Consider the following 26,414-nt stretch of genomic DNA (forward strand, 5'->3'; position numbering starts at 1 on the left):
TTTTTTTTTAAATGTTTTTACTGATTTCAGAGAGCAGAAGGGAGAGAGAGATAGAAACATCAATGAATGAGAGAGAGTCATTGATAGGCTTCCTCCTGCATGCCCCCTACTCAGGATCGACCTGGAAACCTGGGCATGTGCCCTGACTGGGAATCCAACTGTGACCTGGTTCATGGGTTGACACTCAACACTGAGCCATGCCAGCCAGGCTAGATTGTTAACCTTAGAAACTGTCCCGTAGATTTCTGATGTTACAGGATAATGAACTTGTGTGCTCTTCTGCTATCAAACCTCGCTATTCTCTCTCTCCTTGGAATTCTTTTCTAATCAAAGCATCTAAAGTGGGTTGGGGAACCTTTTTTCTTCCAAGGGCCGTTTGGATATTTATAATGTCGTTCCCGTGCCATACAGAATTATCAACTTAAAAATTAGCTATGAAAAAAGCTAGATTTATTGAATTTTGAGTCCCACCTGCAGTTGCCTTGGCAGGCAGGGCCAGACCAAATGATTTCGCGGGCAGGAGGTTCCCCACCAGTGATCTAAAGCAACGGAGAGTAACTTTTAACTATAACTTTTTCTTTCAATAGTAAAGCATCCAATTTAGTCTTTATTAGTAGCAAATTATATTGTTGACATACCTGATCTGAACTCATTGGCCATATCACTGGATCAGAGGAACTCGGGACCAGTTAGAAGGCAAGAAATAAAATGACAGCTTGCTTTAAGGCACTTGCAGTGGGGATTGTGAGGAGAAATATGAAAGGAAGTTTTGAGTGTAGAACCAGTGAGACTTGGGACGATAGTTGGATATCAGAAAGCCTCTGTATCCCTTTATCTCAGTTGCAGCTGATGATTGTTAGCCTTCAATACCTCGTACCTAGATAATTATAGGAGCTTCTTTACTTGGCCTTTTAAAAAACTGTATATATATAAGGTGTACAGCATGTTGATATACATAGTGATTACTTTATAGCATATTATCTCACATAGTTAACATTTTTGTGTGATGAGAGTACCTAAAATCTACTTTTAGCAAATTTCCAATATTCATTACAGTTGCATAGTTACAGTCATTATGCTGTACGTTAGAACTTTAGACTTATTTATCTTACATAACTGCAATTTTGCACCCTTTGGCCAGCACCTCCCCATTTCTCCACCCCCTCACCCAAGGTAGCTGCCCATCTAGTCTCTGTCTCTATGTATTCAACTTTTTAAGATTTCACATAAAAGTTGAGATCATGCAGTCTTTTTCTTTCAGTGTCTGGCTTATTACATTTAGCATAATGTCTTTGTTGTTGCAAATGACAGGATCTTCCATGTGGCCTTCTAGATTCCAGATTCTTCCCCTCCTTGATCCTGGATTCTTCACAGCCTCAATATATTATACATTTCTATCTTGCTGATTTTTTTAAAGCATTATATTGGCTATGCACATTGGTGTTCATGAGGGATTTGCTTATAAATCAATAAAAATATTAAATCAATATTCATTGCTAAGAAACTTGTGGGGGAGTGGAATAAGACATAATTTTAAATGTTATGAGATTTTTATATATAATGTTTTAAAAATAATTTCTAGTTTTTTCCATTAATTGTTTTATGACTTGCTTGGCTTAAGAGAATAATTGTGCTGCCCTGTCTTCTGGATTCATAAATGAGACAAGCAATATATATCTAATATATTTTAGTTGTGCTCACATCCATTTAATTTTAAGCTGAGAATTTGTTGTCCTCAGCCCCCAGCTATTAAGTAGCACACTGCTTTAATCTTGCACTAAATTGACCAGCCCATAAAAATACCTCTATCCACAAGCTATGCGAGATGTGTAATAATGCAGAAAAACAATTTTCCTCCTACCCTTTCTGGTTAAATTTTATCTAATTAGTGTAGAACAGTGTTTCAAATTTCATAGCAGCTCACTAGTGGATTATGAAATAAATGTGGTTGCTTTATGACCAACGTGTTCATATGGAAAATAATACTAGAATAAATTCTGTTTCATCTACACACAACTGTAAACTTACTTTTGCCCACCCCTATATCCTGAAATGTTTTACGTGTGGGTATACTGCGTCTTGACATAAAATATTTCTCATGGGTTGAAGTCAAAGATTGAAAGCCACTGATAAGAGGGAGAGAAAGAGCTGGGCTAAGAATCAGGAGATACAGTTTGTTCTTTAAGTGACTGGCCGTCATCCTGGAACAGGTAATTTTCCCTTTCAGGACTTTTGTGTCCTCACCTGCAAAATAAGGAAGTTGGACCAGATACACTCTCTCCTATCTCTTAAATCCTAGGATATCAAATGATACAGTGTTTATTCATTCATTCAACACGAATGTTTGCTGTCAGTGGTTCTGGTTCACAGTAGTGGATAGAAATTGCTGCCTTCCTGATGCTTACATTATAGCATAAGGGGACACAAAAGAAAAGGTACATAAAATATTTAGTATGTTAAGTGGTGGTATGTGCTGTAGAAAAGGATAGTTCAAGGAAGGTGGACAAAGAATTGGTATGATTTTATATGGGGTGATCAGAGAGGACATCGCTGAGAAGTGACAGCTGAGCAAAGATAAGGCAGTGTGGTAATAACCCATTCCCATAATCCAGGCAGGAATGTTATAGAGGGAACTACAAGAACAAAGGTCCTGAGGTAGGATCATGCTTGGTGTATTAAACTCTAATATAGTCGTTAAGTTTGGGGGGAGTCCAAAATTATATGTGGATTTTCAACTGTATGAGGATAGGGGGCGTTTAGCACCTCTAACCCCCACATTGTTCAGGGATCAACTGTAATTAAGTTATTGCAGAGGCCAGTGTGACTGGAGCAGTGAGAAGGTGGATAATTGATGAGGTCAGAGGGACCAGTAAAGAGCAGATTGTGTAAGATCTTGTAGGCCATTGGGAGGACTTTGACTTTTATTCTGTGACTTAGGAAGTCTGGGAAGTTTTGAGCAGAGGAGTGACTGATCTAACTAAAGTTTTTTATACAATCATTCACTACTGTTTTGAAGATAAATTAGAGGGGCTGGGGCAAGGGTAGAAGCAGGGAGACACTAATTAAGAGGTTACTGCAGTAACCTCAGTAAGATGTAGTTGCTTATACACAGTAGAGTACACAGAATCAAATTATAGTTTTAGACATCTGAAAATTATATAATGTTATTAACCATTGCTACTGCAGTAAATTCAATAATTAAAAAAAGATACAGTGCCTTAGGCCAGGGTGGAAATGGTGAGAAGTGGTGAAGATTCTGGATTTAGCCCAGCCGGGCGTGGCTCAGCAGTTGAGCCTCGACCTGTGATCCAGGAGATCTCTGTTCGATTCCGGGTCAGGGCACATGCCTGGGTTGTGGGCTCGATCCCCAGTAGGGGGTGTGTAGGAGGCAGCTGATAATGACTCTCTCATCATTGATGTTTCTCTCTCTCTCCCCCTCTCCCTTCCTCTCTCTGAAATCAATAAAGGTATATGTAAAAAAAAAAAAAAAAAAAGATTCTGGATTTATTTTGAAGTTCTGAGTCAAAGATACTTGCATACTATATACATCCTTTCTTTCATGGGGTCCATTGAGTCCCAGAAATATCAACTACATTCTCTAGTTAAAAACACCTGCTGTTTTTTAAAAATACTGCTAAAATTTTAATTAAAAAATGTATTCAAAAGGTTAAAAAAAACTGCTGAAAAATAATAAAAACCAGCATTTCCCCAGTTCTTTCTTCACATCTCCCTAATAGGAACTTCCTGTAGGTCTTAGCTATTTCCTTTGGTATATTCTTTATACTTTCTTGTCTGGTAGATGAGGATTAGTTACAGCATACCATTCTTTGTTTCCCCTCTTTCCCTCCTCTCGGTATGTAGTTATTTACATCACAGTTTTTTGTTAAATCAGTAGTCAGTGCTTACCTTACTATGACTAAATATCGATGGCACAGCTAAGTTGTGTATTGACAACTTCATTTTGAATAACTTCATTTTCTTGAATAACTTCATTTCCCCTTGGAGTTAATAATTGCCTTACATTTTAAAATGTTTGTTTAGTTATGTGAGTACTTATACTTGAATATTTTCATAAGGTCAAATATATTCGCCTTTTAGTCTTTTTTCCCCGCCCTGGAGATTGTCCCTCTGAACCCTGTCATCCTAATCCTATCTGGCCTGGTTATTTTTCTAAGTCTTGACATTTCACTGTCATGTTGGGACTCTGTTCTCCCTCTCCTGGGTTATTCTGTCTTATATTCAGTTCCCTCTTTTTCCTCCCTGTGTAATTGAAATATCATTGACATATAACATTGTATTAGTCTTAGGTGTTCCCTACTTTTTAGTTACTCCCTTAACTTGTGGAACATACCCTTTAGTAGCTGTATAAGAAAGGGTACAAGATAGGAAATTTCTTGAGTATTTGTCTTCTAACTCTTGTGAGGTATTAAGCTCAGTTCCTTCTAGCTACCAAAGGTGTTTTTGTAGGCATTCAACTAAATGAAACATTTAAAAAATTATTTAGTCTTCTAAAATAGTAAATGTTACGTTTTAGTACCTTGGCAAAGCTCCAATTGCCTACATGTGTACTAACTTATGAATTAAGTAGCTAAATTTTGTTCTTTTTATTTTTTGTAGATGTGGAGGTACCGTGGGAGCTATTCTGACATGTCCACTGGAAGTTGTAAAAACACGGCTACAGTCATCTTCTCTGACGCTTTATATCTCTGAAGTACAGCTGAACACCATGGCTGGAGCCAGTGTCAACCGAGTAGTGTCTCCTGGACCTCTCCATTGCCTAAAGTGAGAGCACAGTATTATTTTTTTTTAGTCTGTTTACCTTAATGTGAATGTATTTGTTTATATTCTGTCATATTTTAAAGTTTTTACAAACAATGAGTTACTCTGAATGTGTTCATTAAAAACGATCATCCCTAGTGGACAGGAACAGTTAGTTGGGTAATATAAAATGTATTATTTCTGACTCGTGTATATTTGGAATATTTTTTGCATTTATCCAGTGGATTTATTTGCTAAAACTATTATAGGTATTTTATTTTGAATTAAGTAAGTACATTTAATTAATGGTAGTCTGTGACTTTTATGTAACCTAAACAATAATTGAGAGTTAAAGCAGACTTCTACTGATTTTAAAATGTGATTCAGTGTTTAACATTTCTTGATGTTTTAAAAAAGATTGGTTTTTATGTTTTACCATACTTCATTATGTTACAAATTGGGTTTGAAATTTCAAAACTGTTGAAACAAGGTTTTACATGTTTAAACTTAGGTATGTAACTGAATGCCTTGTGTGTCTGCCTTATCAACTCACTTTGGGACATAGTCTGTTTGAACTTGGTTCAATAGTGTTTATTTTGTAGTAGCAAATAAACTCACACTGTGTGTTTACCTTCTCTACCAAAAGATTTTATCTTTATTGCCAAATATATCATTGTTTATCTACTCATCTGTTGGTGGATATTTGGCTTGTTTCCAGTTTGAGGGTATTATGAATAATGCCACTATAGGGACATAGGTTTTCATTTCTCTTGGGGATATACTAGGAATGGAATTGCTGGGTCATATGGTAATTTTATGTTATGTTTAACATTTTGAGAAACTGCCAAACTGTGCCCAAAGTGGCTCCATCATTTTACATTCCCAAGGCCAGTGAATGAGATTTCCCGGTTCTGCGCATCCTCCCATCCCTTGTTTTGTGTCTGTTTTATTACAGCCTTCCTTGTGGGTGTGAAGTGTTTCATAGCTTCTTAACCAGGAACTTTAGGAATCCCCCCAGGCTCTCTTAGTTTCTTAGATGGCTCGTGGCTGAGTTGCAAGAGGTATATAAAAATTAGATGAAATTGTATGCAAAATTGTATTTGCAAATGTGTATTTTTTTAAAAGGACACCTTCCTTAATTTCTGAAGGGGACTTGTGATACAGAAAGAGCTAACAAACACTGAATTTTCAAAATGTGCTTTATAATTTGTCATTCTTAACTCTGCTTCTGTCTAATCTAGTTTATCAAAACTGGTTCTGGGCGCCCTCTCCCTCTTGCCGGACTTTTTCCACCCTCCTCCTCTTCTCCCCATGCACATTACCTTTGCCTTTCCCTCTCCTAAGCTCCAAGTGCCCTTCTCTTATAATTTGAAAAAACAAAAACAAAAAACTGGTTGTGTATCAGGACCTGTGTCAGTCCTGGATGCATGGTGAAAATGCAGATTGCTAAGCATTCTCTTATACCTTTTGAATCAGAATACTCTGAGGGCGGGATCAGAGAAATCTGCATTTTAAACAAGTGCTTACTGTGAGCTAGGTATTCTTTTAAGCTTTTTATATATTAACTTATTTATTCCTCACAGTAACCCCCCAAAATGAGAGTACTGTTTTTCTGTTTTTACTGCTGATGAGAATAAGGATAAGAGAAAAGTTATGTTTTTATGGTTTCACAGCTGCTCGGCTACCAGAATTAGGCTTCATATTGAGAAGTTTGGACCTGCAACTCAAATCCTTAATTAACCATCATACTCAGTTTCCTTTCAAGACATCATTCTTAGGCATATAGATGCTTAAGAACCACTGGCCCAGCCTGTTGGGTCTAAATTAAGATGCTACTCTTCCTCAATCTCTGTTTCTTATCTCCAAAACTTAATTTAATAACTCACCCTCAGAAAGCCTTCCTTCCTTAGACATGCACCTCTTCCTTCCCCTACAGAGCATATGTATCTAGCTTGTATAGTATTTGCTTATTAATATGTTCTGTTAAATTATTTGTTTCAATATAATTCTTATTTCCACAATCCACAGATTTCTCAGTAGCAAGGGCCTCACCCTCTCTTTTCTATCTTTTTACTCTGCTTAGTCTTTGTAGTAGATGTTAAATATTCTATATAGTAAATGTTAACTGAGTAGGGGGAGAAATGGTAGCAGGCCAAACATTTTAGTACCCTCAAGGATGTTAGATTTTGCCATAGCATTTCACTGGAATGGTTGGATGAGATAATGCTGCAGTACTGAGAGATTGTTCAATATCGTGGAAAGGACCTTAAATATTAGGAGGGAACTACATGTCTAATTGGGAATTGAATTTGCTGGTAAAGATAGTAAAATGGAGGTGATTAAAGATAAACATAGAATGACAATATGAAAATAAATGTAAAAATCTATACTGTTACATCTTTAAAACTTTTAGAACATAATCTAAATGGAGTTCTTATTGTTATCACTAGTAAATCTAGTATCAGTCTTCAGTAACTTATGCTATGTCAAGAAAAACAGATGTTCATATAAGTAATATTTTTCTCTTTCAGGGTGATCTTGGAAAAAGAAGGGCCTCGCTCCCTGTTTAGAGGATTAGGCCCCAATTTGGTGGGGGTGGCTCCTTCCAGGTAAAAAAAAAAATTTAAGCAAAATTGTCTCAATCTTTTCTTGTTTCAAGCTTAATGAGGGGAGATGCTTAAGTCAAGGTGGTAACGATAAAGCACTATGGTATAACAGTTACAAAGGAGCTCATAGTGAGATCAGTGTGAAGCAGTTTTGCACCAGGTTTAAGAGGCAAAGAATAAACTATAAAGAAACTAACAGAAAGAAAGGGGAAGATCTGGATCTCTAGAACTAACCCTATTTTTTGATTTAGGAAATAAGCTAAACAGATAGAATGATTTCAGTCCCTGTTAAAGAAGCCAAAAAGGACTTCATACATTAATTTGTCATTTTTCTTGGATATGTTTTTTATCTTAGACTGACTTCTTCCATGATAGAACACCGTGCAGATTTCACATTCAAAGTGAAAATGCATACCCAGCCTTCCGTACACTGTATCCAAACAGTGTACCCGTCCCATGTCTCATTATTTATTAGGTTTGAACTTTTTATGGGCTATTTTCTCTCTAAAAATTACCCCAAATTTCAGCCTTATTATAAGGACAAAAAAAGCATATAGCATAAAGCTTGGCATTATACCTTAAACACATCACCTCTTTCTCACCCAATGCACGTTCCCTTCCTACACACACTTACTCTTTTCCTTATACAAATCTATCATTAATAAACAGTTTGGTGTATAGTCTTCCATTAATTTTTCTAGCCTACCATGTACATAAAATGTAGACTTACTATCATTTACATATATTGAATCATTAAAAATATTTCGCCCAATTTGTCTTAAAGCCTTTTTTCATGAAAATATGTAGAGTTTTTTTAAAAATTGCATAGTATAACTATTCCATCATTAATAAGCATTTCCTAAATTGATAAACCTTTAGATTTATTTTCATATTTCTGCTGTTAAAAACAATGGTTTTGTGCCCTGGCTGGTGTGGCTCAGTTGATTGCAGTGTTGTCCCATATACCAAAAGGTGGTGGGTTTGATGACCAGTCAGGGCACATACCCAGGTTTTGGTTTCGAATCCCCCATTGGGTGCATGTGGGAGGCAACTGATTGATATTTTCACTTGCATCCATATTTCTCTCTCTCTCCCTCCTTCCCACTCAAAAAAAACCACACCAGTAGTTTGTGAACTTCACTCTACCTTTATCTTTGAGTACTTAAATTAGTATATTTCTTTCCTTTTTTTTTATTGTTGACAGTATTACAGATGTGTCCCCCATTTTCTCCCTCTTAGCACCCCTCTTCCCAGCCTCTGTCCCACCCCAGGCCTTCGCCCCACTATCGTCTTTGTCCATTGGTTATGCTTATAGTATATTTCTTTCTTTAGGATAGTTACCTAAAAGTAGAATTTCTGAATAAAAGGGTTTGTGCACATTTAAAATTAATGAATATTGCTCATCTGCCTTCTGAAAAGACATGCTATATTTTTGTTCTTAAATAGTAAATTAGTTGCTCTTCAACCATGTATTACCAATGTTGGCTACTGTTTATATCTTTTAATACTTTCCAAATAGACTAAACATACCACATTTCCTAAATTCAGTATATTTAATTAAGCCTTCCAGCCTTATCGTGTGTTTTCAAAATTTTACACAAAAACTTTCAGTTATACTCAGTTGCTCTCAAAGTATTGGGGCACGGTGAAGGGGGTGTCTGAGGAACTTTATTTACATTTGAGTTTGTCTTTTTCTTAATGAGTCGATACAAAAAGTGCATCAGGGTCTTCATGGAAAAATGTGTAAATTAACCTGTGGTTACAGGAGCATACAGCTAAGACTTTATGTTTTTAGATTTCTCTATTCTAAAATGATAAAGATTAATTTACATGCCACTTAAATCTTATTAATTAAGCAACATGCTTATTGATAAAATTTAAATCTTTATTTTAGAGCAATATACTTCGCTGCTTATTCAAACTGCAAGGAAAAGTTAAATGGTGTATTTGATCCTGACTCTACCCAGGTACACATGATTTCAGCTGCAGTGGCAGGTATGACTATGTAATATTAAAAAACAAAAAATTTTCTGAAACCTAGAGACTTAATATTGAATTATGATCAATTTAAATTGTAAAGTTAAGACAATGTGCTTCTCATTGATTAGCATCCACAAACAAGATTTTTACATTTATTATACAATACATTTGATCAGGAGGTAATATAAAGAATTGTTGTCAATTGGCATTTTGTAATTAGGAGTTTGTGATACATACAGGTAATATAGTATTTACATTGTCTTGTGTAGTTTACTGAATATTTAGTGATCACTTTTAACAGTTTTAAAAATCCAACCATAATTACACTTTCAGTAAATTATGGAGCTGTAATTTATTCTTCTCTCCTCAATTTCTGTTAGTGCCTTTTCCTTTTTGCTACATGTTTTGGCTTCTGTCTGAAATGTGCCGGCAGTTCTTGGTAAAGTATTCATTTTGTACTGTGCTTAAATGCTGACATTGATGTAGTACTGATAACTCAGAGTTACTGTAATGTATGTGTTTTGAAAAATATGTTTAGCATTTCATGTAAATCACACTGGATAGCACTTGAAATTTAGGCACTGGCTATGTACATGCTTGCTATAGAAATGTTTCCAGGAATTATTCTGTCACTGAGTATATATGATTCTGAATTAAAACAACTAGTCCTGGGCTTCTCTCTGCCCTGCCTTAAAGATTGGTTTGACCAGTCTGATTCTGGAATCATTTTTTGCTATGCATGTTAGACAAAGCCATGACCTTTGGTTCTCAGTAGAAAAATCTCTACAGTTTGCTGAGATTTGTTGCATATTGAACCATACCTCACATTTCCAAATTATGTAATGGCTTTATAACGTAAATTGTATCTACTTTCTTCACTTGTTGATCAATTAATTGTTATGTGCTTAACAATGAGTGCCTTAAACTGTTAACCATTTTCTGTTTAGAAATAAATTGGATCAATTTGAACCACATACTTAACGAACTAAGTGTAAGTTTGAAATGCTAATTTCTGAAGGTCAATTGTCGTATAATAAATCTGGCATATACCTTACAAAATATTTTCAGGGCTCTTTATAGTTAGTAATTGTTAACTAATTTATTGAAGTTTTAAAGCTGGAAGGTAAAGCCTTAAAGATCAGTGTGGTGAAATACTCTTATTTACTAATGTGGAGAGATCTTGGGCAAGTTAAGTAATTTATGTGAACCTCCATTACCTTAGCCTTAGAATGAGTAAGTTGCTCTATATAGATTTGGATCTTGAGAATTAGCTCTTCAGTACCGTAGAGGTCATCTGGTTACAACTAGAATTATTTTTTTATGTACTTTTTACAGATGTTGAATACAAATAGATATGATTTTCCCTCTGCACATTCAGTGGGTATAAGGTAAAAGTTAGTAGCTAATTTCAAGCTATAAGATCTTTAAGAATATATTTCTGGATTACCAGTGTTTAAACATTTTGGGGTTTTTTATTTGTTTTGTTTTTTAAAAAATATCTGCTGATTTCAGAAAGAGGATGGGACAGGGAGAGAGAGAGAAACATCAGTGATGAGTCATTGATCGGCTGCCTCCTGCACACCCTCTACTGGGGATCGAGCCCACAAACCAGGGCATGTGCCCTGACCAGGAATCGAACCACAGTCTCCTGGATCATAGATGGATGCTCAGCCGCTGAGCCACGCTGTCTGGGCTAAACATTTTTGTTTTTTAATCCCAGAAAATTATAAAGAAATGTTAAGCTTTCTTTTTTTTGAAAGAATTAAAACCAAGAAAGTAGATGAGCAATCATTTTAAGTGAGGAAAGTTGTTATGTATTCAATATTGCAAATTTAGAGTGTCAGAATATCATAAGTCCCACTGGAACTTTTTTTCCATTAGAATATCTTATCAGAATTTATTTGTATCACATTGCAAAGAATTACAGTGGAATTGTTATTCTGTACTTTTTTCCCAAATATATGCAAGTGTTAACTTTGTCTGTTTTTGTTCTAAACATTGATACCATTTCCCAAATTGAATCCTTGAATTTTGGTTAATTGATAATCTTATATTTGTTCAGAGATTATTGTACTATACATACACTTACTGTAATTTGAAAATACTTTAATTTGTTTGCAGTTACATTTTTTTCTAAGAATTGTGCTTTCAGAGCTTTCTTGCACTGTTTACGAGCATTAACATTTAGCTTTGCAGTTTTTATACATAACTACACGGTTGGTGAGACGGAATGGTCCCATGCAGACTCATTAAGGTAGCCTTTTGCCCCCTTCATTCTTGAAATAATCTAGACCAGATTGCTCTGGTTTTTCTTCAGGATCATTTTTAGAGGCCTTATAAATATGAATTGGGGGTGCAAAGTGCTTAGAGGCAGTCATGTGAAAATTGTTTTTTAACTGGCTATTCAAAAAAAATGCTAACCTTGTCATTTTAGTATTAAAAAACACAGTAAAAATAGTCCATTAATGATATTGCCTGCTATATTGCGCCATATCAAGCAACACACATTAAGGATTTAGTAATATACCTTGTACATAATTTTTATTTCAAGTAACCTCTCAATTCATTTGCCTTTTGTATTTTATCCATATGAACTGGAGTGTTAAATACTAAATCCTTTTTATTAAAAGGACATTTTGAAGTGAATCTTATTTTCATTTGTTGTAGTATTTCAAGGGAATACAAAAGAATTTATAAACCTTCAAATTTGAGCTCTCAATTTTCATGCACTGAAAAAATGTTTTTAATTGTGAGGCTATTTAATCAAATTAAGTAATGTTGACATTTCATGCTTTACCTACCTTTCCCCCCCTACATATGAGCTTTGTCAGACTAAATGAAACTTAGCTATCTGAGGGTATTTGTGTGTTTTTATTTAAATGAACTTGCATATCCCTCTGTACACACCTACACACAACTGTGTATACAAAAAAATAGAGTAAGTTTTTCTTTCTTTTTAGTAATTCCCAATTTTTAAAAGTTGTGATCTGGAACATATGTACTTTTATATACAGCATTACAGATTTAAAGGAAATGACTTCTAATGTTTATTGGAGTATATATTCAAACAGTTAACTGCTCAGTTTTTAAAATACACATAATTGTTTAATGTTTTCTAGATACTTAGTAGGCTTTATTTGCTTGTAACATTTACTTTTATTTTTCAAGATATATTTTGCTGTTCAACTCAAAGTTTATTATTAAAGGTTAAGTTTTTTGAGTAAAAATTTAAATAGAAATTTTGTCTTACATATATAAAATATTTTTTTAAATATTTTATTTGTCCACGGCAGTTCATTCAGCCAGATTGATGGTTGGACAGATGTTTTATGTGTTTGTGTGTAAACATTCTTCCTGTTTTTTGTTTTGTAGAACACAAGAAATTAAATACAAAATAACCCAAAATATTCCATAAAAATGGATGTGCAATATTACTGGCCATAGTGCAAAAGGTGAAAGGTACTACTGTAGCAACATATACTGTACTATATTTCATTTAAAAAATTATAAATCATTACAAAGTGAAGTTACTTGGATATTCAGGTTTTTTATTTTAAGATTTACGAGGTAGGCTAATTGTTGTGATTTCATCTTGGATCATGGTAGATGATAATGGTAGGAAAATGGGATATGATGATCCCTTCCAAATATTTTCTTAGATTCCCCTTTGACAAGGTTAGCATTTTTTTCTTTAAGGCAAAATTGGTCTTTTAGGTAAGTATTTGGACTCTGAAACTGCTGCAGATGGCAAAATTTTCAGTACTCGGTTCATTTTTTAAAATTTATGGCCCATTTTGATACTTCTTTCTTTTTTTAACTTAAAATTTTCAAAAAGTTAGATCTCACCGTAAATATTTCTCAAATCCTTCCAATGGGATTCATTTTGTACACATGTTTCTGATGAGGTCACTGCTTGTTGTTATGATACAGAAAAGCCTGTGTCTATTTTAGGCATTTACTGTACATTTCTCCCGAGAAAAGAGTGAGATCGTGTCATCTCATGCTCCCCATCCGCAGGTCACTTCCTGTAGAAATATGGACTAACTTAAACCTCGTGAGTACTGATCTGAGCATCTCTTGCAGCCTCTAGTTTTAAGAAACACCCCCCTGGGCATTAATAATAGCTGTGGAATTAGTAAAGGTGGGAAATGAGCTTGTATTTCCGGAATTTGTGTGTGCGTTATCTGAATTAAAAACTTTAATTCTGATCCCTTTATAATATTCCTTCTAGAAGGATAAATGGGTAACTTTTCAGTCATCATGTAATAAAAGCCTGGGGTCCTCAGGTTGGCCATAATAGTTTTGACCACCAAATAAATTTAATGACACTATTTAAGATACACATAGTTGTAACTGGTATCATGGCATCCTACAACTTCTAGAAAAAATTGTTTTGTTTGCACAGCATAACATATTTTAAAAGTCTAATACAGTGCTTTCTATTCTCTTGTCTGTTGATACTTGGCTTTTTTCTACTCTCTTACAAAAACATTGATCTTAATACTTACCATTACTTTCCAAATAAATGCAGGATAAGAATATATAGGATCTTAGCTGTTTTGTTTTAATTTTTTTTTTAGTAGTGTTAATATATTTCCCTTAATTAGGTGGGCTTTGTTCTTACTAAAGAATTTAATTGAAATGAAAAAAATACTAAAAGTGCAATACTACAGGTATCACTCACTTAATGAAATAGACATTTTCAGCGAGTTTATATAAGTGGGATTTCTGTTAATCTGGTTTTTAATTGGTTTATGTCAGCGATTTTCAACCAATGTGCCACAAGAATTTTTAAAGCATGATACCTGACTATTCAGTCGGGCACAGACTTCTGTTCCCATAGAAAGGCAAATACAAAAATGACAACAGCCAACAAAACAATAGGACGTCTGGTGTGAGGGAATCAAAATTATACCTTTTCTTTTTGTCAGATTGGCAAAAAATTTTTTTTTTGGTGTGCTGCAGATTTTTAGTAATTAATTTATGTGTGCCATGAGATGAAAAAGGTTGAAAATTGCTGGCTTATTTTATCATATGGAGTCTTAGATGAAGCAAAACTTTAAAAATTGTATTTTATGAGTTTTTTTAAACTTTCTAATAAAATACTAACCACACTACTAACAGTATGGCCAGTATACTGCCACATGGCTTTAATTGACTATGGAGCAACATTAATTTTTAACCCACAAATAGATCCTTTGTATACCTCTTAGTCAGTTTAAATATTTAACAGGGTACTCAGAATATTACTGTGAATTAGCATATTAGCAAAATGTCACAAAATTTAAATGCCAAAATAAAAAGTAATTAGAAATTTCTAAATTTCAGGGGCACCATTCCCAGTATCATTGTGTATGTTTTTCTTAGGAAAAAAATAGGAAAAGATGTTCAGTTTTGGATGTTTGTCGAGTTCAAATTGCCTTACCATATATAATTCTAAATTAGTGATGCATTTTTGTTTCTTCCCACTTATTTCATTTTTTGAACTAATAGGTTATATTTTTCTAGTTTTAATTACCCTAATAATGTCTACTTAATTTATTGGAGTGTCTTTGATAAGATAAGACCAGTAGCTAAAAACCACTGGATATGTCTAAATTCTGTAACCTAATGGTTTGCTGGCAGTTAGGCTAGTGTCTTTATTCAGAGCTAGTTTATTGGGAGAGCTGAGCTGAAACAACGATAGTAAACAGAGATTACTGATAATAGCAATTATATAGGGATTAGATGACAACATTCTCTCACCTAAATTTTAATGTGTTCTATCCCATAGATTAATTTGCATCTGGAAATGAATTTTTAGTTAAGTGAGAAATACCTGTTGTTTGCTTCCTGTCATTGTTTACTATGTACAGAGAATAATTAAAATAATTTATGGGTATTTTGAAATTTCATTTTTTTATAATATAAATATTTTAAAGTTTACATTTCTGGAGGTTTTTCAGCCTCTGAGGAATTTTGTGACTTGGAAGAGTATTAAGCTTTGGATACTAAGTTTTAGAAGAAGAACATAATTACTTTTTAAAATACTTTGGTGCTTATCTTCTTTTCAAATAAAGTATAATAAATTGAATGAGATTTTTACCTAGATAGGCTGTTTTTTGGGGGTTTTGTTTGTTTTGTTTTATTTAGTTTAATATAAGAATTCCCTGTTTTAGCCTTTTTAAATTTTCACAGAATAATTAATAAAAACTATTTGAGTAATGTGGACTATTTTGTTGGTTTGACTGCTTAGCTGCTTTTCACTAATAAACCCCTAATATTGCTGTACATTCATTTAGCTAATACAAATATTTAAGTTTAAAAATAAAGAATTATTAAATTAAGGATATGACCAGAATACTGATGTCTGGTTCATATTAGCTTTAAAATAAAATTTGAATACTTTTAGTTTGACTTTTACTTAGAAAAAGTGAGGTTTAAGAGAAGAAAAAATATATACTATATAATTTTATTCTCAAACTAGGCCATGCAAGAGAAATATTTTCCAAACAAAATATTTAAACTCATCTGACAGTTTCATATTTTTCTTCTCTTTCCTGTTACCAGAATATGAGCATGGAAACAACCTTAGTCCTGGCAACATGTCTAACAGTTTAAATTTTTATCATTTAGTACTGACTGATGCTTATAAAATTATTGGTCCCATTTTAGTTTTATACATATGTATGTAGTATTAAAAGCACTTATGAGAAAAGGAGACTATATAACCATTACAAGATTATTTAAAGAGTTCTCACATCAAATGTTTATTTCATTTAGTTGCTTGATAGATATAGTTTGAGCATACCTTTGTGAAACATCTGACTGTTTCTACAGTGTTAAAGCAGTAGATTAAGGGAGTAAAATTTGAGTTAGCTAATTATCTGACATTATAAAAAGAAAAAGAACCTGTGTGACTGAATTCCACTTTGTGTATGATTTAGTAAAATTATTTTACTTTATCCCTAATATACACCACAGCGTTTTTGTTTCTGAAAGTACTTTACTCATATTAAATGTGCTGGCTATAGTCCACCTTTCTAAAAATAATGTGCTTGACCTATTAAGTATTTGATAAAAAGTATTACTTCAGTTTTAAAGTAAACTAGAGCTACCTCTACCCTGAGTTTCTCTCTTCAGTGTCTATAAAATATGAGAGGGAAGTTTCCATTTGTAACTTTTTGAACTTTTGAGTTTTTGTATGTGTTTAAGTGTATGAGAAATATATTTGTCCTATTAATCCTAACAGAAACCTTACCTCTTTGATACCATTATTTTAACAGTATTAAGTATATCTATATAAAGTATTCATAAGGCCAAAAATCCTTTCTGATATGCAATCCGCTTAAAATCAAATATTAGTAAATGCTAAGATATAGAATCCATTTTGGACATAGTGATTGTAGTGTTTGCGTGGTAAAAAGCCCTATAGAATACACAAGGTTTTTGTATGTTTATCTATAGAAATGGGCTTCTGAATTTAGTTAGAGAGTAGAGGACATCCCAGAGGATATCCTGAATATTTTGGGAGAAGAATTTATATGTAGTCAGATTTTGCTCTTAAAAGATTATCTTTTAGTTATTATGGTCAGAATTTGAAAACGTAGATTGGAAAAGTACAAATGTTCATGTTTGTATGGATTTGTAAAATAAAAGTGTAAAATATATCAGTTAATATTTTAAACATTTATTTACATTTTCTTTAATAAGATTTATATAATTTTTAAAACCTTAAAATTAATAGCATATTTATTTTTACCAGAGTTCATTTTAAACATGTTTGTTTAGGTTTTACCGCAATCACAGCAACCAACCCCATTTGGCTTGTAAAGACTCGGTTACAACTTGATGCAAGGTATGTTATTTCATTAAAACAAAATTATTAAACTTGATTTCAATTTTTTCTATGAATTTATAGTAGTGAGATTTCCATGTCTCCCCTTTGCTGCTGAATGATTTTGTTTTGTTTTAGAATCTTGGGTCTACCGCCAGAAGCAAGTGTATAGTTGACAGTATGAGACTTTCGGGGAGGATAGTGTATTGTGTGTTGTGTTTTTAAATAAAAGGATAAGGAAGAAGGATACATTCACCCAGCCCGAATAGTGATGTTTTCACTACATTGGTGGTTATAATCAGCCTCTCGACAGCTAAATAACCCACCTAATCAACCAGTCTAGACTAAGTGTTTGAGGATCATTGTTCAAATTCATAACCTTGCATACAGAAAGTCCTGGCATGGTCTTCCTCTCCTTTATTCATAGGCTTCATCTGTTATCACTGACAACTTCATGGTAGCAAGATTCATTCGTTAAATAAATCTATTTTGAGCAGGCAGTGATAGGTTCTGGAGATATACCAGGAAATAGTGGTGACCAACTTTGATGGAATAGTCAAGGAATGGTGTTTTGAGCCCATTGTAAGCAGAGGCAACAATCAGTGCAAACCATGCAAGTTAGGGCCTTTGGCATGTTCTGGGACCTGAGAAAAGACCGGAAGCAATGCAGCTTAGAGTCTTGCCATCTCAGCTCTTGTTGGCCTTTAGAACAGAGGATGGGGGAAAGCTAATGCTGTTGAGTGGAGAGATGATCCCATCTGGTGTATTATAATAGTGTTAATAGTTTTGAAACCAATTTAGCCTCTCAATCTAGAGTAGACTATGCATCACAAATTTCTATTGTTTTTTTCTATTTTAGGGTTTGGGGAGTAGTGTTATATCTTGTAGACTATAAATAAAACTGATCTAAGAAATTATTAACAATTACACCTGATTAAAGGTCTGTTTTCCACATTCTGTCATGCTGAACTGCATAATGTTTGGAGACTTGAAAAGAATGTCTCATTCTTTCATCTGGAATACATTTTTTTTTTAATATATCTTTATTGATCTCAGAGAGGAAGGGAGAGGGAGATAGAGAGAGAAACATGATGAGAGAGTCATTGATGGGCTGCCTCCTGCATACCCCCTAATGGAGATCGAGGCCACAACCCAGACATGTGCCCTGACTGGGAATCGAACCACGATCTCCTGGATCCTAGGTCGTGAGCCATGCCTAGCTGGGCTGGAATAATTTTTAATGACATCTAAAGTGTTGTAGCAAAACTCAACATTTATTTCTTAAAGCCAAAGATCTGAAAGGTGTTAGTTAATAGTGGATAAGACAAACTAAAGGCTAGGAAAAGTGTGAGGTGCCAGCCTATTTTATACTATATAAACTACTAGTGGTATTCTTCACTATGTTATAGAGTGGCTTTATAGGGATCCAGGAAAAGCATGGATTAAAATTATTTAATGTTATTCTTTCACTTATAATTGTAACACAAGTCAGCACAACTTCTTGGGCTTTGGAGTGAGGAATGGGACAAGTTTGGGGTAATCATGAAACATTGATTTAAAGATGCTAATTTATAACACTGCATTCAAGAACAGGACTGATGTGTTTGCATATTACCCTTTGGGACTTGTAGCTCTTTTAACTTTGTAAGAAAGGATCTGATGGCAGAAACTCATTCCAGTTGGTTACATGGGTTATTCAACTAAGAAAGTATTTATTCAGTGTCATTAGTTGAGGATGGCCTTAGTTCATAAAATTGGAGGAATTTGTAGGTTATCAGGTAGGTGTCTTAGTTGTGGTTTTATTTTATGTCAGAAACAGACTGTGTATAATTTATAAACAGGTAAATCTTCTATTTCTTTCCCTGGAGGTAGCATTTAAATCCATTTCTTGTACATGGGGTTCTGTTGGGGGAATCATCATGTAAGGTTATTTTTATAAACTCAAAATTATATGCTTGTAAGAATAGATTATGCTGTACCCTTAAGTAGCAGCGCTAAGAAGAACATTTTCTTGGGCCCAATGTTCAATAAATGCTTGGTAACTGTAGAGGTCCTTGTTCACTACTCACTAGGACACTGAAATGAAAGATAGGGCCATGGCCTTCAAAGAATTGGAGTAAATTTGTCTTAAATTCACCCAGTCACTTTTTAGGAAGAACTGGGTATGCTGGAAGAATCCCTCGAGTGCACAGAAATTAGATTAATCGTGCTCCCCTGCTTTTGTGATGTACTCTCGTCATTGGTGTCTCAATCATTTTTTATGTTATTAAATGCAAAAGAAATCTTCTTAACTTAGAACTGAATTTAATATGATGTGTTTTTTGTTTTGTTTTAATCTTGAGCTGCAGTCACAGTATGTTTGGACGAAGGATTTTGTTGCTTATCCCTACAATAGAAACTTCAGTGAGGACATGAAACTGAAGATTCAGTACAGTGTATTTCACATTCAGTAAAATAAACTACTCACATTATCCATCTGATATGACACATTGGGGATAAAAGAATATAAAATCTAAAATGAATGTTTTAAAATTCTGATTTCACTTCTTCATGAGTTAAAGGGAATCATTCTTTATGTTAGAATGGCATATTTCTACTATGTTTTGTTTGCTTTACTTAAAAGCATGTACTACTTTATTTACATTAAAAATATTTTTTTTTTAATTTTGCTTTTCAGAAACCGTGGGGAAAAGCGAATGGGTGCTTTTGAATGTGTTCGTAAAGTGTATCAGACAGATGGACTTAGAGGATTTTATAGGGGCATGTCTGCTTCATATGCTGGCATATCAGAGACTGTTATCCATTTTGTTATTTATGAAAGTATTAAACAAAAACTACTGGAATATAAGATTGCTTCTACGATGGAAAATGATGAAGAATCTGTCAAAGAAGCATCAGATTTTGTGGGAATGATGCTGGCTGCTGCCACCTCAAAAACTTGTGCCACAAGTATAGCATATCCACATGGTAAGAGAAGTTGAGTTTCTATAGGTAATATTTTGTTAACTCAGAAATACTCTCCCACTCCAGCCAATAGCCCACTTATTAGAGCATTTAGAGTTTTACTGAATTTCCATATAACTAAATACAGTTCTTAGGAGTTCATCATAATGGGATTAAATCTGAGTAATTAAAGCAATTTTAATAGATCAGTATATGCTATAGTAGCATGGCGGTGATTTAGCATGAGCTCTGGACAGATTTTAACCCAGAGTCAGATTCCAGCCAGATGACTGGGCAAGTTTCTTTTTATGCATTCATTGGTTGGTTCCTGTATGTGCCCTGATGGGAAATCTAACCTGCAACTCGCATATGGGGACGACGCTCTTACCAACTGAGCTACCTGTCCAGGGCTAAGTGCTTCACTTTCGTTACACTGATCAACATTTACATTCACCCTGTAAAGCTAAGGCTCTGTGGTTAAAATGGTAGCAGGAAAAATGAACAGGTCTAGGAAATAAGTGTTTGCTTTAAAATGTAATTTGTGAATAAAACCAGCTCTAACCAAGCTGGACTGTGAATTGACCCGTTTCCTGAGGGAAGCCCTGACTTCCTTTAAGAGAAGTCATAAAAGGACAGTGTCCACAGCATTGTTTGGGCTCGGGCCTTCTATGGGAGGACTAGCATGGTGACCCGCTAAGGTGAGAGAGTTTGGGAGTTTTAACTTTCCTGTTCCTTCAAGTGACATGATGTCATTACGAGAAGAGGTACAGTTTATAAACAATATTTTGGAGTGGAACTTATAAGTAGCGTGAATTTTTAAGGTAGGACACCGAGATTTCGAATGTTAACATTCACATAGTGGAAATGGCTTTAGGCCATTTCCCTCAGGCCCATCAAGAGTAGTATGTTGAAAAAGTTTGACAAATAATGAATGTGGAAGGAACAGACTCTTCTGTAGAAAGCTCTGCATTTGTTTCCAGTCCCTATCCTCAACTGTTGAAAACCTCTCAGTAGCCTCAATTTCCTCACCTTTTAAAATGAAGAAAATTTGGACTAATTGTAATCTTTAAGATCCCTTTCAGCTTGCCCTGGCCAGTGTGGTTTGGTGGGTTGGAGCATAGTCCTGTGCCCCGAGGGCTCATGGGTTTGATTCCCAGTCAGGGCACATACCCAGTTTCGAATTTGATCCTCGGTTGGGGCTTATGTGGGAGGCAGCCAAGTGATGTTACTCTCACATCGATGTCTCTCTCTCTCTATCTCTCTCTCTCTTTCCCTCCCTCCCCCTCTCCCCCTACCCCTCCCTCTCTCTTTCCCCCTCCCCTCATCCCTTCCTCTCCCCCTCTCCCCATCCCCTCCTCTCCCCCTCTCCCCATCCTCTCCTCTCCCCCTCTGTCCTCCTCCCTCCCTCTCCCCCTCTTCCTCTCCTTCTTCCTTCTTCTCTCTCTGAAAATCAGTGGAAATATGTCCTCAGGTGAGGATTTACCAAAAAAAGAAAAAAAGTCATTTTTAAAAAAAGACCCCTTTCGGTTCTAGAATTTTATGGTTTTTGCTTAGTTGCTTCCCAGATGGGGCCTTTTGGCTGGCAGCTTGTATTTTAAACATTTTCAGTCTTATCCACATGCAGTTTATGCTGGCATACGCAGACCACTGTGAACAGATTAGTAATTCTATTTTCTTGTGCGGTCCACTTTTCTGCCCCTTTTATCTTTGATACCACCACCACTCCCTTTCCTGCTGCTTCACCTTTTTCCTATCACATTTATTCTCCCTTTTATCTGTATCTAGAATACAACTGATCTTTATTTCATTCTGTTTTTTACCATTCGGGAACCTGTGAAATTTTATAAGTATACATGATTTTAGCCAGCTTAGAAGTTTGATAGTGATATAATGTGACTGGTTTCAATAAGTTACATATTAAAAATTACTACTTATTTATCCTAAGCTTATGCTTACAGGTAAATGGGATGTGTTCAATATTAGGAGAGTATGAAGATAATCACTAATGTTTAAATAAAATGACTTTATTTTTTTCCTAAACAGAAGTTGTAAGAACAAGACTACGTGAAGAGGGAACAAAATACAGATCTTTTTTTCAGACACTGTCTTTGGTTGTTCAAGAAGAAGGTTATGGATCTCTTTACCGTGGTCTAACAACTCATCTGGTGAGACAGATTCCCAACACAGCCATTATGATGGCCACCTATGAATTGGTGGTCTACCTACTCAATGGATAGCAACACCAGGCCGCCACACTATAAAGAGGGAAGACCAAAAGATTACAGTGGACCATGGAGTATCGGAACCAGCATGGTGGACAGAAGGAAAATGGTTTGGGAACGTGTAACTATGCCTGAGTGGAAGTCTGGTTGTCAGAATTCAAGTAATCATAACCACATTACTTGATCTTTTCAGTAACGTGAATAAAACCTGGCTGCCTTCAAGAAAAAGCCTTTAGAAGCACTCCTTCCTCAAAATTGCCATTTTCTCTACCCATGTCCATGAGACACAGTTGCATTTTATTTATTTATGCCAGACAGAGCATAGTGTTTATTCCTTGAATACTTCTCCAGTCTTCTAAACAAAGCCAACCCTAGTTATATACTATCCCATAAACTATCCAGAGATAATAATGACGGTCATAAATTTCTCACTTTGGGTTTCTGTGTAATTCTTATAACAGGAATAGTGAGATCCTCACTATCATTTTCACATTAGTCCTTGAGAGGATCTGGCTCAGTACTTTAAAGTTAATTATATAGCATCACTTGTCACTTTTTGACAACTAACAGTGTCCTAAATATCTTGATATTTTTATAATTAAAATGTTCTGTTTCCCACTGCTGCAGGTGCTTGATGTTTAGCATAATGTGGACACTTAAATTGTTCATTTATGTATCAAACTCAGATGGTAATAGTTTGGGACAAAATAAACCAGTAAAATTGATTTTAGGCCATTTCAGTAACTTGAGCATATCCTTGTCTTTTCTAACTTTGTGACACATGAATGACTGCAATTGTCTTTTCAGTGATTTATTGGTTTTGAACTTGAATTACCACACATCATGCCTAAGCATCATTTCTTTAAAGTGGAAAAAATTTACCACTTCTGGGTCTTTCTCAATTTGCTTTCACATTAAGAATTTGGACCTTTGAATTATTTCCAGAAGATCTGTATAGACTGTGTTTATTTCATAGAGAAAATGGTAATTTTCAGCTTTGCCCCTACAACTTTGTTTGGTGTTTTTTTTTAAGGCTACAGAAATACCTGGGGCGTGCTGTCTGATTGAGCAGGTATATGATCTTAATTGACATAGTTTTGTAAAGGAACAAACTGCTTTTGCAAAGAAATTTATTCTATCTTAATTTCTTGAATGGCAAATCATAGAAAGATTCAGGTTAATTCAGATGAAATGTGCTAACAGGATATAGCTTTAAAATTTGCTGTTGAGTTCAGCTGCACCTTTTAATACTTTAAATGTATTATATGTCTGGCCCTTAGACAGATATTGGCTGTAATTCTATTAAGAGACGTTCGGTTACGGTTGTTGCTGTTCTGGTGTAAGAAAACTGCAGTTAAACTCCAGTGTGGTACTCACTTCAACACTCATGAACTGCATTTGTGCAATGGCTTTATCTTAAGAATGACTCTGAATGCACTTTGTGGCCTTTGGGGGGCAGTAGTAAGAGGAGAGAATTCCATGTTAAGATTATTCTTTTTAAACATTGGCCATGTATCAGGCAGAAACAGTGTTCTTAACATTTTTCCGGGCTTTAGGTAGTGTTTTGGAGATCTTTAATGTAAATGTTTAAGTATTCTGTATACCCTATAGTGACCTAATGTAGAAAATTGTAGCATGTCACTGCAAGCTTTCTCTGCTGTCACCAATGAGACAGTGCCCTCTTAAATTCCTTCACCTTCTTAACTTCCTTGTAATCAACAGTAACTGGATGTTTTTGAGGTGCTTTGATTGGAATCTAAAACATTCCAGTCTATTTGGAGACCAAAGGCAAATTCAGTTTCATTACCTTTGGGATTATTCATAACTTTTATGGTGAATTTCAGCTTTGACATTTATTATGAGGAACATGCCAAAAAACCTCCACAAAAAATAGGGTTTTCTAACTTAAGTCTGTAGAGAAAGTCTCCATCTATAGTGTTTGCCTTTTCAGGTGCCACTTGTCCTGCCTAACATAGTGCCATTTACCTTGTGAAGATTGGTAAATACTAGTTGTATTGAATGTTGGACAGAGACTCTCCCTTATCTTAATGATCTCAGTCCCCCACAAATGGTTATGAATGATGTGAAACCAGCAGCTAAGGAACATCTTACTATTTAGTTGTAGCAAATTCATAACAAGTGTCCTTCAAGGATGAACATGTATTCTATTCCTGTTTGTATTTAGCAAGTAAAACTTCCGTTGACCTTTAGTGCATTATATTTAGCTTTTAAAAGTGAGTTTTATATATGGACTGGAAGGAAAAGATCTTAGTCTTAGGCTTTGTTCTCTGTGCAACAACTGGAAAGGAGCACCGTTGTTTATTTTAATCGTCTTTTCCTCCCCAAAGCACAGTCTGTTATAGTTTACTTTATGTATGACAGAGTTAATAAAAAACAACAACTAAAAATTATAAAATTTGTCTCTGAAATATTTCTTTGGCGATCTTGTTTTTAATTGATGCAAATGTTTAAAAAGAAACGCATACTTAAAACATTGGACTTTTTTAAAAACGGTGTTTTGTTTTCATCTGTTTTCTATCGTATCATTTTATTTCTAATATAGAGGTAGTCAGCACTCTTCAGATGGGTATGTACTTTTATTGTGGAATCTTCTTAGTAAATTAAACAACTTATTCAGGTTAAAGCACTAGATAGTGAGAGCATACTCTCATAGTGCAGCAGAGAGAACTTGGGTACCTGTGGCTCATAGAAAACAGTTTCCTAAATTTCAAAGTCCAAATCTGAGAACCAAACCCTGTGGTTGTGGGTTCCCTGTAGTGCTTTTAAATCCAGGAAAAAACTATCACCAAAGCCTTGTCTTAATTTTTATTATATATGTAACTGTGGAACCAGCCTTTCTGGATGGGGCCTACAAGTAATTGATTTGTAACTCTAAAACCAAGATAGACTATTAGATTTTTTTAATCCATCCTTTTGTCTCCTAAAACCTAATGGCCATTGTAGAAAAACATTAGTATATTAGGACCAGCAGAGTGTGGGTTAAAAATAATGACTGTTTACTCTTAACTGGGGCATAAACATGTCAGTATTTTTAGATTTGTGTTCAATCACTAAAAATATTGATTTGAACTTGAAGGATTTCAATGCTAGAAATCAGTCTATCCTTTACTCCCAGCATTGTTCATGTCCATCTTTTGTTGTTTACATGCTCTTCTGCCCAGACTGTTAAGTACTATAGGGACCCTTTTGGGGCTGATAAATAGTTCAACTTTTTCTTCCTCTAATATTGATCATGACTTGAACATTCCTAAGAATATAGATAGTTCTGAATGATTTAAATTGGAAGGAATTTTAATTATATAAAAACGTTTAATGTACTAACTCTGCCTCCTCAGATCTCTGTCATGCCCTTATATTTCTGGTTAAGCTATGTACTCCTTTTTATGCTACTCCTTTTAGAAACTGAAAATTCTAGTTTCACTCAGTTTTTGTGTTAATAAGTATTTTGAATGTGTACCCCTGCATATGTGAACGATTAAATCTTGACCTTTCAGTCATAGCTAAATAATCAACTTCAAGAGTTGATATCTTTTGACCATTTATATGAGGGTTGCTATTGTATTCTGTACATGGCTGTAAATTATGTGCAATTCCTCTGTATTTATGTTAACTAGCTGAATTTTATTTGAATTGTGAAAATTTAAAAAATTAAAATATGCTTATGAACGTACAGTGTTGTTTTTTGAATCTATATGTATCCTAATGTTCTGGTATGGTGAGGATATAGTCACACTTAGGATTATGTGTAGAACAAAAGTGCATTGCCATTTTCAAGTTGTGTGTTAGGCTCCTATCTGCTATTTTTTTCCTAGTGAAATCTCTCGGAATCAAAAGATCAAATAATCGAACTCTCTCATAGTCAAGTAAGAAATTTCTGTTCTTTCATATTTTCCACAGGTTTATTGATCTTTAAGTCCTGTACTTTGTCTGTATCAAAACATGCAATTTGCAAAAAACATCTGAGAAAGTGAAGCAAGATTATGTTATTTGATTAATACCTCCCTAGGTTGTAATGGATATATATATGTAGCTTTTTTGTTTGTTTTAGTTCCAGCCTTTAGGAAAGCT

General features: G+C 34.6%; 1 protein-coding gene across 1 annotated transcript in view; it reads left to right on the forward strand.

Annotated features, from left to right (window-relative positions):
- Positions 1 to 26,016, forward strand: part of SLC25A36 (solute carrier family 25 member 36) — a 32,484-nt gene extending 6,468 nt beyond the window's left edge. The window contains exons 2-7 of the mRNA XM_016209855.2: positions 4,618 to 4,782; positions 7,290 to 7,367; positions 9,259 to 9,359; positions 17,115 to 17,181; positions 19,838 to 20,127; positions 22,147 to 26,016. Coding sequence (XP_016065341.1) covers positions 4,618 to 4,782; positions 7,290 to 7,367; positions 9,259 to 9,359; positions 17,115 to 17,181; positions 19,838 to 20,127; positions 22,147 to 22,340 — 895 coding nt within the window. The 3' untranslated portion in view covers positions 22,341 to 26,016. The remainder of the gene's footprint in view (positions 1 to 4,617; positions 4,783 to 7,289; positions 7,368 to 9,258; positions 9,360 to 17,114; positions 17,182 to 19,837; positions 20,128 to 22,146) is intronic.
- Positions 26,017 to 26,414: the final 398 nt, after the last annotated feature.

This window comes from Miniopterus natalensis, chromosome 15 (assembly GCF_054644295.1).
Source record: "Miniopterus natalensis isolate mMinNat1 chromosome 15, mMinNat1.hap1, whole genome shotgun sequence".
NCBI lineage: Eukaryota > Metazoa > Chordata > Mammalia > Chiroptera > Miniopteridae > Miniopterus > Miniopterus natalensis.